At 36.8% G+C, this 19,235-nt stretch overlaps 2 protein-coding genes across 3 annotated transcripts in view; one reads left to right on the top strand and one right to left on the bottom strand.

Moving 5' to 3' along the window:
• The window catches only part of VCPIP1 (valosin containing protein interacting protein 1), a 30,499-nt gene extending 14,203 nt beyond the window's left edge, over positions 1-16,296 (bottom strand). The window contains exons 1-2 of one of the 2 annotated variants that reach the window (XM_025477879.3): positions 13,284-16,296; positions 4,469-4,555 (exon numbers count right to left, since the gene is read on the bottom strand). In XM_025477879.3, coding sequence (XP_025333664.1) covers positions 4,469-4,555; positions 13,284-15,987 — 2,791 coding nt within the window. In that variant the 5' untranslated portion in view covers positions 15,988-16,296. The remainder of the gene's footprint in view (positions 1-4,468; positions 4,556-13,283) is intronic. The other variant, XM_049103848.1, reaches the window with a different exon arrangement.
• Positions 16,297-16,599: 303 nt separating this feature from the next.
• SGK3 (serum/glucocorticoid regulated kinase family member 3) overlaps positions 16,600-19,235 on the top strand; it is a 180,987-nt gene continuing 178,351 nt past the window's right edge. Inside the window, exon 1 of the mRNA XM_049103851.1 lies at positions 16,600-16,744. The gene's annotated coding sequence lies outside the window, so the exon portion shown is untranslated. The remainder of the gene's footprint in view (positions 16,745-19,235) is intronic.

A 19,235-nucleotide genomic window follows, 5' to 3' on the forward strand; every position in this document is an offset into this window, starting at 1 on the left:
AACTGATTTCAAGAATTACTTTAATGGTACTGTAATCAAGACTAGTTATTGGTAAAAAGAGAGACAGATCAACAAATAAAAGTTTCTAAAAATAGACCCACACGTAATATGGTCAATTGATTTTTTAAATAATTTTACAGACACTATATTTTGCATATAATTTACCTTTTTCAAGTGCATGATAAATATATGATCCATGGTCAACTGATTTTTTTTTTTTTTTTGTCAACTGATTTAACAGATATGGTATACTTTTTTTTTGACAAACAGTGCTGGAACAATTGGGTATCCATACATAAAAAAAATGAACCTCAACTGATAACTTGTAACATATTAAAAAAAAAACCTGAAATAGACCATAAACCTAAATACAAACCTAAAACTACAAAACTGCTAGAAGAAAACATAGAAGAAAATTTTTGTCACCTTTAATTAGGCAAAGATTTTTTTAATATGGCATAAAAAGTATAAAAGAAAAAAATGTCAAACTAGTTATCAAAATTAGAAGTCTCTGATCTTCAGAAGATACTGTTAAGAGAATGAAAAGACAAATTATAAACTGGGAGAAAATATTTGCAAAACACCTGATAAAGGATGTGTGCCCAGACTATATAAAGAACTCTCAAAATTCAACTAAAAAAAGATTCAAACTAACTTAAAAATAAGCAAAAGAAGAAGGAAGCAAAAAAGTACATGAGAAGATGCTCAACATCATTAGTCATTAGGGAAATGCAAATTAAAAGCACTACAAGATAGTACTATAAACCTATTAAAATAGTTTTAAAAACAACTGACACTACCAAGTACTGGTAAGGAACAGAGCAACTGGAACTCTAATATAGTGCTAAGGAATACAAAATGGTCCAGCTACTTTGGAAAATGGTTTGGAAGTTTCTTATAAAGACAAGCATATACTTACCATATAACTCAGCAATCCCACTCCACAGTATTTACAAAAGGGAAATGAAACATATTTCCACACACAAAGACCTATACACAAATGTTTATAGTGACTTTATTCATAGGAGCCCAAAACTGAAAATCACCCAAATGTCCTTCAATCAGTTTTAGATTTTTAAAAGTATGATACATCCATACAATGGAATACTACTCAGCTATAAGAAAGAATAAACTAATACATGCAACCAGATTGACAAATCTCAAAAGCATTAGGTTAAACAGAAATTGGCAAATTTTTTCTGTAATGGAGCAACACAGTAAATACTTTAGGTTTTCATACCATTATAGTCTCTGTCGAAAACTATTCAATTCTGCCACTGTAGTATGAAAGCAGCCGTATACAATATGTAAACATGAGTGTGGCTGTTCTTTTTTTTTTTTCTATGTCTGATAAAACCTTATATACAGTAAGGCAGCAGGCCTGATATGGCCCATGGTCAGTAATTTGCCAACACCTGTGCTTTAGCAAAGAAGTCAGACACAAAAGGTTGTATTAATCCATTTATATGCTGATATGAAAATGGCAAACATAAAGAGACAAACAAAATCAGTGGTTGTCAAAGCCTGGGGATAGGAGTAAGAGATTAATTAGAAAGGCACACAAGGCAACTTTTTGGAATGATGGCAATATTCTATATCTTGATTGTGGTAGTGGCTACATGGCTATATATGTTTGTAATAATTCATATACTTTATACCTACAAAAGGTAAATTTTGCTATATGCAAATTATGCTTCAAGAACCATGTCAAAGGAAGGAACGAAAGAAGGAAGAAAAATAGGATCTAGGAAGATGGGAAGGAAACCAGTCAGCCAGCCATTCTTTGGTCCCTGATTCAAATAAACCGAAAGAAAAAAAAAATTTTTTTTCAAGACAATAAAAAATCAAGGAATTGTAAACACTGGATATTTGGTCATGTTTTAAACATTATTTTTCATATTTTTCATATGTGATAATCATATTGTACTTTTTAAAAAAAGAGTTCTTACTTTTAGAGATACATATTGAAGTTCTTATAGATGTAATTATATCTGGGATTTATTTTAAAATAGTCTAGTTGAGGGGAATAGAAATGTACTGATTTTTTTTTTCAAAAAAATTTAAGCTTTTTTACCGCATATGCATTACATTACATATACAGAATATTTTTAACTAGTGTTATATCCTATTGACTTTGTATAATAACTTTTCATTAAACCTTATATGTAAATATTTTCCCATGTCATTAATGATTTTCAAAAGCTTCATTTTAGTCACTACATCCATAAAGTGGATGTACAATTATTTTATTTTATTTAAAAAATTTTATCACATTTCTTTTGTTTAGAGGAACTATATTTTGTTTCCACTCTTTTTCCTACTACAAACAACATTGGAATGGTTGGTTATCTGTATGCATTTGCTTTCTTTACTATTTCTTTACGATATATTCTTACAGGTGACATTGTTGTGTCACAGGATCTTAAGACTGAACCTCAAGAAGATGGGTCCTTATTTCCTTGGCCCTACTACACAGTAATTCATCTTTTTCTGTGGCACTGATGAAACTAATAACTGATGGTCAGTTACTAAGCAACATTTGTCAAGGCTATTATACCTTTTCCATAGTTGCACTAAGAGCAACTCAGTTAAGATTTTAAATGTTCATGCTTACAATATCCCTTTAGGAAAGCATTTTTTAAACAACTGGTATTTACTAATAACATATTTAATGTAATTATTCTTATACATTTATTTAATGTAATCACAATGAAAATTCTCATTTTCAGGCAAAATGCAAAGTGAACCTAAATATCAAATTGTTAAAAGGGTAACATATGTGACTCTATACAGGTCTCAGAAAGGGTAAGCAGATTCTGCTGAGGATCTGTGCCCACTACTTCTGGATCATTATTGAAAGGACTCAGCTTCCACAGATGATCTTCTATTGACTCTGAAAGGTAATTAGCATCAGATGAAGTGAAATCTATGCTCCATGAGAAAAGAGTCCAGCCCTGCTGTCCTGCAGTTGTAACACATTTCTTATGCAATGTAACAACATTGCTGATTACAGCATGTTGATTACTTACATTGGGAACTCCTATTTGATTAGGCTCACCTGAGTTTTGCTCTTCCCATTTCTAATCATCTCTTTCCTCAATCTTCCCTTTGTTGTCAATGAATTTCATTTTAGTCTATACTCAAATTGATGGTTTCTCTAAAGTTTCATTAAATTCTTTATTTCTCTGAGTTCTTTTTCCAAGGTTCCACTAGGTTTGCCCTTTCTAAAATGTTTGCACCTTTGACTGAGTAACTAAACATTCAGAGATGCATATAATTCTATAATCACTCTATGTCACCAGTGACCTATAAGTGAAGAGCTATGATTTTATTTCATCTCTGAATACTTACTCCATTAGATTAGCTAGAGTGATTAAAAGAAATAATCACTCTATGTCACCAGAGACCTGTAAGTGAACAGCTATGATTTTATTTCATCTCTGAATACTTACTCAATTAGATTAGCTAGAGTGATTAAAAGAAAGCTGTTTTGATCTTTGGAAAATACATGTAGGTGTGATGTCTTTGTCTCTGCATCTCTGTCTCAGTCTTTCTAAGTAGATGATTGATAGCTATGTAGACGACTGAGAGGTAGATAGATAATCATAGGTATAAAGTGCTATATACCTAGTAAACACTAAGTATTCATGAGTACTAATAATTATTGAAGCTGAGTGGTGGGTAAATGGGGTTCATTATATTATTCCTGATACTTTTATATATGTTTGAATATTTCTACAACAGTCAAGTTGGTTTGTTTTTTTTTTTTAGAAAGGTACGTAAGAGATAAAAACCATAAATAGTGATTTTGCAGTTAATGTCTAGAGAGGTCAGAAAAAAATGTCTAGAGAGGTCAGGTAGGTGAAAAAATGAAAAAGCTAGAGTGATAAAGTCTGACGCCAAAATCATTCACATCAAATCTCTGAAAAAACATTTAACGTCCAAACACACACACTGCCAACCATTTTCTTAAGACCTTAAAATTCTGAAGATACACATTGTATACTTTCACATATCTTTACAAACATAAATACAATGTGAAAAGAAATTAAACATAAAATGAGCTATTTCTTAAAGTCCTGAAAACACTAAGGTATGTAAATAAAAATAGCCAAAACATAACAACAACAACAAAAATACCATATTATCTGGTTCTGGTACAGTCACTAGCATTATAACCAAATCTGCTTCTAATTTCACAATTTGTCTTTAGCTATGAAGAATTATATACATAATTTAATGAGAAAATAGGAGCAAGAAAGTAACAGGAGACTTTTTAGTAATACGACAGAAAACAGAGATGACCATATCAGGATAATAACCCACTTTAACTAGGAAGACGGCTAAAGAAAAATACATACCAGAAAGTAATGTTGGATATAGCTTTAGAAGAATACTGACATTTCTTAATCTTACAATAGCCTAAGTGGAGATATTATCTAAGAATAAAATCAGATATTAACTATACCCATGGTTTTCTTCATAATATTGTAGAATACTCCGCCCTGCTGGAACATGTGAGGAAGACCCTTTGCATAAGACCATACATCTTCTCCTATAAAATAAAAACAGATATAGAATCAGCAACAAACAAAAGAGTTCAACCCAGGGTTGCTTAATGATAACCTCAAGCAGAGACTGCAAGGTAGATGACTTAAATGAGTGATGCAGTTTAGTATAACATAAAGAGACAATATGGAGTGATGGGACTATCTGGTAAACTAGAGAATCCATGGTCCATCTAAAGGTGGCAGCCACTGCCAAGTGCTATCATAGGAGAGTGTAGGCCCAATGTTTTAAGATCCTATGGCTTTTCAGAAGCAAAAACCTAGGTTTTTCATGTGAATTCTCCCAAATTTTCAATGTAGGAACTAACTGAAAATTGTCTTTAAAACTGTGAGTCAATACTGTGCATATTAAAATGTCTCTGAAAACTCAATCCAACTCAAAGGAAAAGTAGTTCACAACCTTGAACTAGACCAACAGAGAAGGTTATGGAAAGATATTTATGTTTAACCAGTAGAATACAGATTTGTGTATTCTATCTATATTTATGTTAAAACCAAATGAAAATAAATGGAAAAATCTAGGAAGAAAAGTAAATAGGTAGACTGAAGATAAGTAATGTTGTATTGTGTTGTTCCGAAGTGGACTTTTTTAAAATAGAAATTTAGGGGGAAATGCCTTGTTGAAGAAATTTAGAATAACCTTTAGAAGTCTACAAAATGCCTACAAGCAAACGACCATTTCACAAAAACATTTTTTTAAGAACATCCTTAGAGGGATGTCTGGGTGGCTCAGTGGTTGAGCATCTGCCTTTGGCTCAGGGCGTGATCCTGGGGCCCCGGAATTGAGTCCTGCATCGGGTTCCCTGCATGGAGCCTGCTTCTTCCTTTGCCTATGTCTCTACCTCTCTCTGTGTGTCTCTCATGAATAAATAAATAAAATCTTTAAAAAAAAAAAAAAAGAACATCCTTTGACAGTGACTTTCTTTCTTTTTTTTTTTTTTATGATAGTCACAGAGAGAGAGAGAGGCAGAGACATAGGCAGAGGGAGAAGCAGGCTCCATGCACCAGGAGCCCGATGTGGGATTCGATCCCGGGTCTCCAGGATCGCACCCTGGGCCAAAGGCAGGTGCCAAACCGCTGCGCCACCCAGGGATCCCTGACAGTGACTTTCAATAAGGAGTTTCAAATAAAAAGTTAAGAATGATAATCACTGTTCAAAAAGTTAATGAAGAACAGATAGAACATAAAAATTAGTGACTTTTGAGGGTGCCTGGATGGTGTAGTCGTTAGGCATCTGACTCTTGGGTTTTGGCTCACGTCATGATCTCAGCATTGTGGGGTCAAGCTCCATCGTCAGGCTCCATGCTCAGTGTGAAGCCTGCCTAGGATTCTCTCTCTCTCTCTCCACCCCCTACCCTCTCCCAAACATAAATAAATCTTTAAAGTAAAATTAGTTATTTTTAGTTTGTGGAATGTTTTTGTTTCTTTATATTTCACTATTTTCTAATAGTATAATAATGAAATAATTTTTTTATTTCTAATAATATATATATGTACTACATTTACAATCAGGACTTTTTAAATCTTAACAAAGAAAGGCTAATTTTCAATTTTCCTACTAGAATATTATATGGACTCTGAGCTTTGAATGGAGGTTACTAGTTATGTGGCTTAATCATTATGTGCATGCAATCTCTTAGAGCTCTAGCCCCTTCCCACATTTATAAACAGAAATATGAATTTGCATGGCACTTGGCTAGAATTACTCAGTACATCAGTTTAAAGACTACAGATTTTAAAAGCCTTGGCACTTAGTTTCAGTTAGCTAAAACACTTACTTACACATAAACACTTTATTCACTAATGATATAGTATTACCAGAATATGGCTAAATTTAAGGGCAGGCACACAAATTTAATTTTAAATTTTGAATATTAATAAAAGCCTCCAAATACAAAATGTTAACCACTTATAGAAAGTTCTAATTGATGAACTTATCATTAAACTTCATTTGGATAAATTATTTCTATGGTAATAACCTTTCATTTAGTTATTATCAATGTTACCATAAATGTACTAAGTATTTTATAAAATACTCATAATTTATTTTGAAAACATAAAAATTATATGGTAGCACTTAATTTTTTTTGGTAAAAGTCTGAATAGGTCTCAAAATAGTGAATTCTCCAGAACTGACCACCATTAAATATTAGTAAAAAAAATGACATTCCTTAGTGTTTTACATACCTTACTATTCCTTATTTAAGCAAGCAGAATTCTAAGAACTCTAATGGAGTGTTTATGAACCTTGTTTTCATTCTGTCCCCTTAAGAAGCCCTTTTAAACATTTTCCTAAGCTGCCTACCTCCATGGCATTTGAATACTACAGATATACTGCTTATATGTTTATATGTACTGCAGTATATCAGTTTTATTCATTAAAAATTTTGTTTACCCTCTCCCTCTTGAAAGTACCAAACATCACCTCCCTTCAGAGCAATATGTGGCCCCATTGAGTATGTATACTCTGTTGCTTTAAGGAAAGGATAAATAAATCGAAACCTCTATTTTCTACCCAGCTTTGAACAGGCATTTTACAGTTTCATTTTCTCGTCACAAGAAAGCCCTATTTTACTGAAAAGAAAACTCAAAGAGAGTTTAAGCAATTCTCCTAAGATCAAACAGCTTGTAAGTGGCAGAGCCAGGATTTAAATCCTGTGTATCATTCTAAAACTTAATACTTCCCTTTCCACTGATGTTAAACCTCTACCGCAGATCAAATTGTGTTACAACAAATTTGACAAAACTATCCAGTCTTTTCTTATAGAAATCCATGGCACCAACAACTGGTGGGGAGGAAAAAATAGGTAAACTATTTCCTTTGGTATACAAATGCTTCCACTAAGTCATGTTTGTTGGTAAAAGAACCAAGAAAAGAGATCAGGAAGCAGGAATTATGACACTCTGCACAAGTGCCCCATCAGCATCATATGGCTTTATACTGCACTTGCCTCCATCAGTTCTACAACTGCCCTGGTTCAGGCTGTCTCCTGCCTACAATACTGCCTCCTAACTAATTTTCCCTCCAATCCTGTTCTCAAATCCCTCCTCCTTCCGAGTTATACGTGGAATGGTTCCCCAAAATCACAAAGTAAAAAAAAAAAAAAAAAAAGGCTTCTTTTTTATGGCAGATCAAGGCACCCTAAGAGTCATCCTTGCATTCTCTTATCTCACATCTCCACTGTACCCTAACTTGAGTTTTACAAAGCAATAACACCAAACTCATCTTGTTCCCAAAGGTCAATAATTGCTATATATTCTTTAAAACTCCATTTAGGGGGATCCCTGGGTGGCGCAGCAGTGTGGCGCAGCGGTTTGGCGCCTGCCTTTGGCCCAGGGCGCAATCCTGGAGACTCGGGATCGAGTCCCACGTCGGGCTCCCAGTGCATGGAGGCTGCTTCTCCCTCTGCCTTGTCTCTGCCTCTCTCTCTCTCTGTGACTATCATAAATAAATTAAAAAATAATAAAATAAAATAAAATAAAATTCCATTTAGGCATCACTTCCTCGGATTCTTCAGTAGCAGGTAGGTAGGTACCCTCCTTGCTAGTCCTATGCATATGAGCACCACAGCCCTCATCACACTGCGGATTAATTTAGTGTACTTTTCTGCTTCCCCTTCTCGACTAGCTTCTCAAAGTCAGGAAAAGGTCAAGGGTCTAACTGACTTTCTATTCCCAGGGCCAGACACAGTGCTGGGAAGAGAGTAGCACTCAACATTCATTGAATGAATGCATATGAATGAACAGTATAAACGAGGTTTTTCCTTTTAACAAAGGGAAAGACTTTTAGTTACAAACTTCCAGTTTTCAAACAAATAAGTCATGGGGATGTAATGTACAGCATGGTGACTATGGTTAATAATACTATATGTTTGAAAGTTACTAAGAGAATAGATCTTACAAAAAAAGGAAAGGAGTATTTTTCTACTATTCCATTAGAAAGCAAACTCTTTGAGAATAGGAATAGCTTGGTAAAGCATCTAGGAAATATTATACTAACTCTTATTTTTATTAGTCAATTAATTTTACTTTATAATTCATCTTTCTTCACAGTAAACAATAAAATATATTCAACATAGTATGTGTATTGTCATGTTGTCATAGATGGCAAGATCTCTTCTCTGGCTAAGTAATGAAATGAAATCTTTTTAGGGGCACCTGGCTGGCTCAGTTGGAAGAGAACAAGACTCTTGATCTTGGGGTCGTGAGTTTGAACCCCGCACTGGGTGTAGAGATTACTAAACAAATACACTTAGAAAAAACAAATATATTTTTAAAGAGTCCCTGCAAGATGCTTAAAATAAAATCTGAAGTACCTATGATCATAAAATAAACTGACCAAAATATAAATTTAAACTAGGAACATGCAACTGTTTCTACTAGAAATAATCCTAAAGCTATTCATTAGCTGAAATAATTGTTGCCATCTCTCCAACCTTCCTACAGATCATCCCATCTAAAAATGTAGCTACCTCATCAATAGTCAAAACCATTTCTAAGAAAGGCATGTCTGTTTCTCTCCTTAGACTGAGTCCCTGAAGAGTATCCAGCACCTATGACTTTTAGCATCATTAGCATTAAAAGATGTATTTATCATATATATGCACACAAACCTGTGTGTAAATGTTTACACATACATACAGTCTGATTTTCTCTGGGAAGTAAAAATGTTAAAGACAACTAACATATTCCTTGAATATTTAAAAATATTAGCTTATAATTAAAAAAATATGAAGGAATATAAAAGGTGTCAAAGTAGTTGAATACATAAAGGAACAGAATCAATGTTTAACCTAATCTTCAAAGTATGATAGTAAAAAAACAAAACAAAAAAAAAAAAAAACAAAGTATGATAGTATAAATTCATGTATAATATACATTTATCTGAAGATGTATCTATATGCACCTTTTAGGAAAATAAAAAAATATATAAAAATCAAGTAAGTTTCTCAATTCCTGAAAGGCTGCTAACCTTTGTAGTGAAGTGAGGTAAATATCACAAGTGGCTCAATTCTGTTAAAGCAACTCCGAACTGACAGATTCTGTTTTTTGCAAATTTGTCTTATCTCTTGGAAAAGAAAATTAACTAGAAACTTATTGCAATACTATGAAAAAAGAAATTAGCCTAGAATTTATGATGGATGATACACCATCTGTCATGCCTACCACATAGAAAATCCACCAAAAAATGATCTAAGACAAAATTTAATAACATATCTTGTAATGCCAGAGTCAAAGTCACTCACATATAAATAATGAAGATAATAGTCTGCAAAAATTGTTCAATAACCTCCAAGTAGTCTGGATAAAGCAGATTAAAATGTGAATTACTACAGGTAGAACATTATTTCATTTTAAACTATCATCATATATTCAAAGTGACTATGTCCATGAATGCTCACACTGAGCAAAAGACTGATGCATCTGTTGATATAAATAATAATTATAATGCCCTCAGTTGAGATCCTGCAGGTAAGTTTACAGAAGGCAAGGACTGTGTCTCATTCATTTTCATATCTCCAGCACAATCTCTAGCTCATAGCAAAACACTCATTTTGCAGAAAAAAATTTGCATTCATTCATTCAGCAAGCATTTATTTGGCACCTAGTAAGTGCCAAGCCATGTACGAACTGATAAAGTATTCATCAGTGAATAAAAAAGGCTACCATCTCTGCCTTCGTGTAGTTTATAATACAGTAGGGTAAGCAAATTAATTACTACCAACAAATAAGATAACAAAAACTTGTAATAGGGTATGAGAGAAATGAACAGGGTACAATGCTAGAGGCGATCTACTTCAAGCAGTTAGCAAGGGTCTCTCAAACCCTTAGATAATGGTCAGGAGAAAGCCTCTTTAAGGCGGTATTTAAGCCTAAACTAAATGAGAAGCAGCCAGCTATTCGAAGAGCAAAAGGCTTCATGAATTCTTCTAAACTAACCTATCAGCAGCTTAATTCACATCTGGTAATTCACAAAGTAATTTCTGCATTTTGAAATTTGCAATTTTCTAAATAAGCACTGCATTTTCCATTTTCCAGCCCTCTCCAACTAAATATCAATAGTTCCCCAGCACTCTTTACATAGGTTGTTATATGCATGTGTGTGCATGTCTGTGTGTATCTAAATATCTCCCCAAATTGACATTTTTATCAACACATCACTTTTATTAAGAATATCTCTTCTAGGGGCACCTGGGTGGGTCAGTCAGTTGGGTGTTCCACTCTTTATTTTGGCTCAGGTCATGGTCTCGAGGTCATGGGATTGAGCCCTTCATTGGGGTCTGTGCTGGACATGGAGTCTGCTTAGGATTCTTTCTCCCTCTGTCCCCCTCCCCAATTTGTATTTCTCTCTCTCAAAAAAAAAAAAAAAAAAGAAAAAAAAAGATTATCTTCTACATAATTCAAATACAGTTATAAGAAAATTGGAGGTAAAAAAAAAAAGTTTAATAGAGGGATTACAGGCCTAGCACTCTCTTAGTACTTTATAACAGAAAATCTCTCTATTGCTACAGTATGAAATTAATAAAATACTCTTTTTATGCTCAAATTTTGTGTTGGGAATAGAAGATTTAAACATATGTGTGGATTTATAGGGCAGTTAACATAAATGTTAGAGGCAAAGATGGAAGGGATTGTAACAGGAAGACATCATCTTGTTGAACTCATTGCAGTCCACAGTCTAGCATTCAGATATTTAGGTCCAAAAACCTCAAACTAAACTCAAGAAGTGACTAATTATAAACCAGAATATATTTTACTAATTTTCATTATAAAATATATTATTATGCTGACCAGACTTAGAGTACTGATCATAATCTCACCTTTGCCAATTTATTTATCTACAATGGAGAACACAACCTTCTAGGTGTATGCAATCTTCATCTGCACTCTCAGCTGTACATTAATACTTATATCAGAAAGTTAAATGAGTGTTCAGAAGATGAATACAGAATCACTAAAGGGATACAGTTCTTTCAGCCAGGCTATGGTAAGGACTAATGAAATATTCCTACCCCTAGAGATTACCGTTCTAGTTACCAGAATTTTCATGAACCCCGGATGATGTATCTTTTCCCTTTGTACAGCAGTGTATAAACAGTGCCAAATTCTGCTTTTCAACTTTTTCAATGTTCAATGCTGACCATCCATTCCATTTCTGCTGACACAGACTTTCTTTAGACATGTAATGTCATCTATTTAATCCAATCAAAAACATTTCAAAGTGCCTACAATCTGCTGTGCACTATACTAGGAACTGAGCATCCAAGGTTAGACAAGAGATGAGCCACATCCTCCAAAGTTAATCTTCTATTGAGGAAGACCTTCTCTTTCCTATTTTTTGACCTGGAGGATTGTCAGTTTTTAAAGTATCTTCTGCATATATCTAATTTTATCCATTCTCTGCTGATGTTATTTAATTCCCAGAGTTCTGGGCATATTTTATTGTTGCCCTGTGTACCAACTACAAAGGGTATTTTATAGAGAAGAGGCTACTAAAGTATTAGGGAGTTAAGCAGCTTGTCTGAATCACTATGTTAATAAGTACTGGAGCCAAGATTCAAATTCTAGGCCTTTCTGACTCCAAAGATCACACAATCTTTCCTCTTTTTAATGCAGTCTCTAAGAAACTAAAAACTCTCCCCCAATTTGATGGCTATATCTGCCAAAATAAAACCAGCAATATCAATATCAAGTTACAAACGTGTACAGGTCTTTTAGAGCCAAATTTAACAAGCCAGGAATAAATAATCTTCATTTTGGTAGGTCAAGGCTCAATTCACTGATATTTACTACTCTTAGAAGAGAGAATCAAAACCCAGACCACTTTTCCAGTTAAAACCTCTAATCTCAGCAAAAATAAGGCTCTTCTAATATGTAATATAAATTTTAATTCTACCTTAAGCCTTAGTAAAGCATATTAAGAGTGATTTTAAAAACAAAGATTAAGCAAATAAAAATAATGTTAAAAGTGCACCATTGGATCATATCCCAAAATCATCTAAAGCTTTAGATTATATATTTGGTTGATATTTTTAATTTATGCTGAATTATTAAAAAGAAATGCTTCCTAAGCATTTACCTCTGTTTCTTGTATTTCTCATGAGTTATAATAGTTACAATTGATGGCAGAGAGTCACTACGCAAGAAAATTACTTAAACAGAAATCCTAATTACAAATAAAAATGTGATGAACTTCTGGAAAGGAAGAACAGGAAATGGAGGACAGAGACTATTAGGTGGGAGTGCAGTGAGAATATAAACACCAGAAACTGCAATTCATCAAACAGGAAGTCCTGAAATCACATGACATGCAGGAAAAGAAAATTTAAAAATAAATGAAAAAGGGACAAAGTGGGCAGGCTCAATAGAGAGCCCAGGGAGGAAAACATTTTAAAAGGTTTTAAATAGATATATATCATAAGGCTATTAAAAAATTACAGTAAGTTATAGTTAAATAATCTGGTGACAGTTAAGGGACTACTTTCACTTTCTTAGTTATGTTGTCCTAAACATTTACTCAATAGAGAATCATACTAACATATATCCATTAACTGTAAAAACAAAAACAAAAAACCTGAAAAAAATAATCTCCTAAAATACATATATAATCAAAGAGTTTTTACGATGACCAGACTTTTTCACGAAGACAACACAAAAACTCAGCGCCATTATAATCACAATTAAGAAATACTATCTAGATTAAAATGATCTTACCCATCAATGTTGCTAAAAGACACAAGGAGTACATTTCTTTGTCAGCTTGCTCCTGAAGTTCCTTAGATAGTTTACCAGTAACAGCAATCTCTTCTTGTTTCACAGTGTGGGCCGAGTGTGCTGCAGCAGACTGACCACCTTCTGCTTTACTTTTCAGAATCTCTATTGAAATTCTGTCACCATGCTGTAAAGGAACTGGCTCCTTTTCCATTCCTGCCTGGGGTGGCATTAACTCTTTAGGAGGAAAGCCATATCGAATACACTGTAAATATGGAGGAATGTTAAATTCTCTGGCTATGCTTTCCTGAAGTTCAAAAAAGGTTGTTGAAGACTTAAGTGTAACCATGGACTGTCGTCCATCATTAGTTGTTATTCGGATCTTTTTCTCCTTAGAAGTTGTTGGTGAATAGGGAGCCTTGGTAGGGGTAGCAGGTGCAGAGGATGGACCATCACGAATGGTACTAGGTGAAACAGTCCTGGGCTGCCCTTTTGGTTCTTGTTTTAACTTCTCTGTTTTCCGTTTCTGCATTACAGCAGCCTGTTCTGTAATATTCTGTTGAATAGTTCTTTCAGTTTTACTCATGTTTAACTCCTCCTTGTGCAAAGTTTTTGTTTTCTGTCCGGTAAGAATAATTTTAGTTGGGAGCTGAGACTCCGACTCTTGTCCTTGTACATCTCCAACTCTTTGGGCATGAGCACCATCTATATTTACAGGAGTATAATCATCAGGATTCTTTTTGGCAGTCTGATGCAATATAGTGTGGACAACTTTCTGAACTAGGATTTCACTCCCAAATTCACCTGGAAAGTGCTTGGTAACAAGTTTCATTGCAACATCATAAACATTACTATTCAAAGATGGATCACTTTCATACTGGAACCAATATACTGTTTCTCTGACCACTCTTCCACCCCATTCCAAAGTTATAGGAAAAGCTTCTGGTAGATTGTCATACTCTTTACCATCCCAAAAATGTTTGAATCCACAACCACATTTGCCACCAGTGGACCTAGAATTAGTTCTGTCCCCATCCAAATATACAATAGACCCATCTCCTCTGACCCTTCGCACTGATGTGCCATGGCACCAATTACAAGCTGTCAGGTTACTCAATCCATAGTCTGGTACCAGAACATCTTTCACTGAATCATATGAGCAAACTAAATTGTTCAAGGGAAAGCTATAATTTTTGTCAGGCCTCAGCTGTCCATGAGTACTTTTTGCCAGGTTATACAGTTTCCCTCCTGGAGCCAACCACTCTGGAGGAACATGAAGTTCAGAAAGGGCACCACAGAGCAAACATTTGTGAAGGCGATTATCCATTACTGCTTTCTTAGCAGCTGCTGTGACTTCTTCAGGCTGAACTCCTATCACCCCAGTCCTCCTGTAGAAATACTGATGGACATCAGCAACCAAACTAGGATGGATACCATGTTTGTCCATGAAAACTTCTTCCATAGCAGCAACAAGCCTAAGTAAGTATTTATCCTGCAAACTTCTGTCTCCTCCAATAACACAACCACCATCCTCCTCAAGTTTAATGTACTTTTTAATAAGGTCCTGAGGCACACCCCACGCTTTAGGCAGCAAATTCATAGGCAATTTGGGCAAAGCAGCCCCTTTAATGCCTACCAAGGGGATATAATGGTTTCTACCAGAGCTACTCCATGCAATACAGATTGGTTTGTTCAAATGGCCATCTCTCCCTGTGCACTTCTCTGCAGGGATAAGCCCAGGCAGAAAGGTAGCTGAATAATCACCAGAGCTCCTCATGCCACTGAGAGAATCTAGCAGAATAATAGGGCGATGTAATACATTGGCAAGACCAAATATGTGGATGTTCCTCAAGCCCAAAGGAACACCCTCAGGTGGTACAAACAAAGGGTCACACTCGTTGATGATGTCCTCCCATTCAGCGGCATCAATGAAGTCATGGAACAGGGCTTGATACTGGGCCAGGTGCTGCTGAAAGTGTTGTTTAAGATTCTCTCTCAAGGCATGCCAGAAGAGCTCCCGGCCTACTAGAGCCCGGGACACAGCATGCACCAAGCAGTGTCCATCCCCGTCCACGTGAACTGGAATGAGGCATTCCTGGCTTTTATTGGCCCGCTTGATGTCCTCAAGAGTGTCATGCAAATACAGGAGGCTTCCGGAGCGGTCCTTGCCATAGCCCACCGTGTTAACATGCTCTGGTTCGATGAGGAAGGCGCGGTCCCCTAGTAAAGCGCAATCGAACAGTTCACCCTGGTTCATGTCCCGGAGAAGCTTAGCCCTGCCTGTCTGTTTATCCATTCCATAGCGAGCTAATATGGGCGACAACAATTTGCAGTGGTAGTTAGAAAGGCCCATCACCTTTACCAGTTCCGTGTTCTTCTTGGGTGCCCCTGTCACCCCGAGCAGAGCGTTCCGCAGCAGGTTGTGTAGCACTACGTCCGGGTCGGTCACCTCCTCCACCCCCAGCAGCTGTTGCTGCTCGTGCCGCTGTCCGCACTCGGTACACTCGATGCTGACAGAACCGGAGGCCGGGAAGAACAGACGCGCCTGGCACTTGGGATCCGGGCAGCTCCCGGAGAGGATTCTCCGGTCTCTCCGTTTCGAGAGCCCCCCCGGAGGAGCCGCCGCCGCCAGGGACGGCGGAGTCTGCGGAGCCTCAGGGGGAGGAGGTGGCGGCGGCAGCGGAGGCGGCGGCGGCGGCTGAGACATACCTCTCGGCTCTCGTGTCTCGCTCCGCGTCCCAAGCGACCCTCAAAGGCTCATAGCCCAGACCCCCACCAGCCCGACTCTCTCTAGTCCAGGCCCCGGGCGAATCACTTTCCTTTCCCTACCAGCTCCTCCTCCTCCTCCTAAGCGAAGGCGGAAGCGCCGGACGTTGTTTCTCTTCTTACTTCTCCACTGCCGTAGCCGTTGCCCCGAACGTAACGGCCACCACCCTACCCAGCACTCACACTCACTCACTCTCGCTCTCTCTCTCCCCTCAGACACACAGACATACACGCCCTCACTGAGAGTGCGCAGGCGCAGCTGCCGCTCTGCCCTCTGGGAATTAGAGTCTTGCAGACTCTCTCCCGGTCGTTGAGTGCTAGGATCTCGGATCCAGAAAGAACTACAAATACCGTGAGGCCAAGAGGTTCGGCACCCGCGGAGAGGAGGAAGAGGAAGGCAATAGGGAGGGGGGGGCAGAAAGGAAGATAGTCACTCACGTTGCCTGCCGGGAGTTGTAGTTTTAACTGGATCTCCTTTGTCGTCTTCCCGATTCTGGGGCGCAAGCAAAAGAGAACGAGAGACCACATTTCCTAGAATGCCCTGCGGTGCGTTTAGCCTCACTTCCCCCTTAGGCGGAGAGAAGGCTACAGGGAAGCTTGGTAAAAACAGAATTAAAGGGAATGGGTGTCGGAAGCGGAGGGTCTGAAGTTCACGACTCCTAGAAGGGGAGGGGAATGAAAGGCTCTCAGTGAAGAAGGTACAGTAAATAAATGTCCAGCGATATGGCGGGCTGGGAAGTTGAATGAAAGGTCTAATCTAGACTGGAGGTCGTAAAAGAAACGGGGAAAACAATGAATTGATTCTCTGAGTGTTTCTTAAGGTCTTTTTTTCTGCCACACTTCTCTGTTCTCATTCCTACTTCCATCCCAAACCACTGAGATGCCTAAATCCCCTTTTCTGCCTTTTTTTCCCCCTCTCTGCTGAGGGTCACTGAGGCGCCATTTGTTTCCTAGTTCCTTGTGCGTCTTTACAGTTTACAAATAACAATACCTTGGGTACGTATAGAGTCATATATACATACAGGTCCTTTTCACTAGATACAGTTTGCTCCTTCTGGTCCTCTCCAGCTATCAGTTATTAAGTTATTAATATATTTCTGTCTCAGCTTTTACATACACGCCGTCATTTGATCTTCATAATAACCTTGTTAGAAAACACGTCCAGAAAGGAAATTACTTCCTCAGGTTCACACAGCCAGTAAGTGACGGTTAGGATTCAGATCAATCCTTACCTATTTTACAGACAGGAACATAGGCAGGAAAAGTTAGGCCCAATTTTATATAAAATAATAACTTCCCATTACTATTGCTTTATAATTTACATAATAAGTTCGCGTATGTCATTTCATTCTCCCACCAGTCCCATCTGGTAATATGTTACCAGATATTGTTGATTGCATTTACAGTTATGGAAACAGACTAGGAGCTAAGTGTCTTGTCCAAGGTCAAATCATCAGTGTATTTCAGAACCAGAAAGTGCTTTTTACACTAGTTTCTACAAAAGAAAAGAGCTGTTAAGCTCAGGCCTTTTGTTAGGCCTCTGAGTCTCATAGTGACTCAAGAAGTGGTAAAGATGTTTATCCTTAAGGCAGCAGAGCTTTATTTTATTGTTTACTTGGAAACTGTCTCTTCATGCAAAACACATTGATACGTTCATAGAAAGCCAGTATTGTTTTAGTTATTATTGTACAGTCAGCCCCTTTCACTTATTCTGGAAATTCTTGCTTTCTGAAACCTTAGATAAGTGAACTGTCTCAAAATTTCTGAAACATTTGGCACAAAATAGATACATCAGAGCAGTCCATGAGGTCATTTGAGTCTTCTGCAGCTGCCAAGGGAATTGTTTACCTTATTAGGTTTTTTGAGTAAATAGAATTTGATGCTTTGAAATGAACCATCTGTAAGACACTCCTAAAGGGATTAGAACTGACTTTCACCCTGATTATTGTCTACAGTTTTCTTCAGAAGTGATAGGTTTGAAAGAGAAACTCTTCAAATGTTATTTTCTCACCCAATTCTTCCTGGTTCATGCAAAAATGATGTTACCTTCATACAAGATAGGTAATGTTCTTATCTTGAAGGAGATAATTTTCAATAAAGTTTTTTGTAATGCATGCAGGAAAAGTTGTTTGTTTATATTCTGACCAATGTTACTTATCTTGAAGGAGATAATTTTCAATAAAGGTTTTCGTAATGCATGCAGGAAAAGTTGTTTGTTTATATTCTGACCGTGGTTTCATGGTAACGTGTTCTATACGTGATAGAACTGGTTTTTAATTGAGTGTTTATAAGTTGAGAAATTGTGCCCAGTAAGTGGAAATTGTCTACTGTTACTGCGAAGTTACACCTGCAGTGAAATTTTATTTTCCTCATACAAAATCCAAAGAATTTAATTATGAAAGCTTCAGAGCACCTGAAAGATGACAGCAGCATGTACACTGGCATGCACTTTTATGTTTTGACATCACCAAGGCAAATTTTCCTTAGTGAAAATACATATGAACAGTGATATATATTTTTTAAATTGCATCTGAATGTGTCATTCTGAATTATACTTGATAAAATAACCACTTCCTACCCTACTGAGGAAATGGGTAGCCTCTAAAGCTTGTCATGCACAGTCCAGTTGACTGATCCATTGTCCCCACGTGGAACCTTGATTAGTTAGAAACATCCTTCCCAAACTAAATCTGACATTTAAACCCATCTGTTACTATAGTTCCCCTAGTTGTAAAAATGATACTTTGGAGAGGAAAAAAAAATACTCTGGTGTAAAGCATAGTTAATAGGAGGAAGGAGAGGAGTTAAGTTTTCAATCAATTCTAGAGTTAAATTAGGTCATTTAACCTACAAATCACTTATTAACAAGTGTGTAGATGCAAAGTTCAGAAAGTAAGAAAGTTCACAAAGGAGCAATGATGTTAACCATGCCAAGTTCAATATGTGAATTAGATTTTTACATGTATTTAGAGGGCATGGGTAAGGGCATAAGTAAGAAAACTTTGTTAGGACAAAATATGACATGTGGCTTTTTTTTTTTTTAAGATTTATTTATTTATTCATGAGAGAGAGAGAGAGAGAGAGAGAGGCAGAGACACAGGCAGAGGGAGAAGCAGGCTCATCGCAGGGAGCCCGATATGGGACTCGATCCCAGATCCCAGGATCACGACCTGGCCAAAGGCAGGTGCC

This window comes from Canis lupus, chromosome 29 (assembly GCF_003254725.2).
Source record: "Canis lupus dingo isolate Sandy chromosome 29, ASM325472v2, whole genome shotgun sequence".
Taxonomy (NCBI): Eukaryota; Metazoa; Chordata; class Mammalia; order Carnivora; family Canidae; genus Canis; species Canis lupus.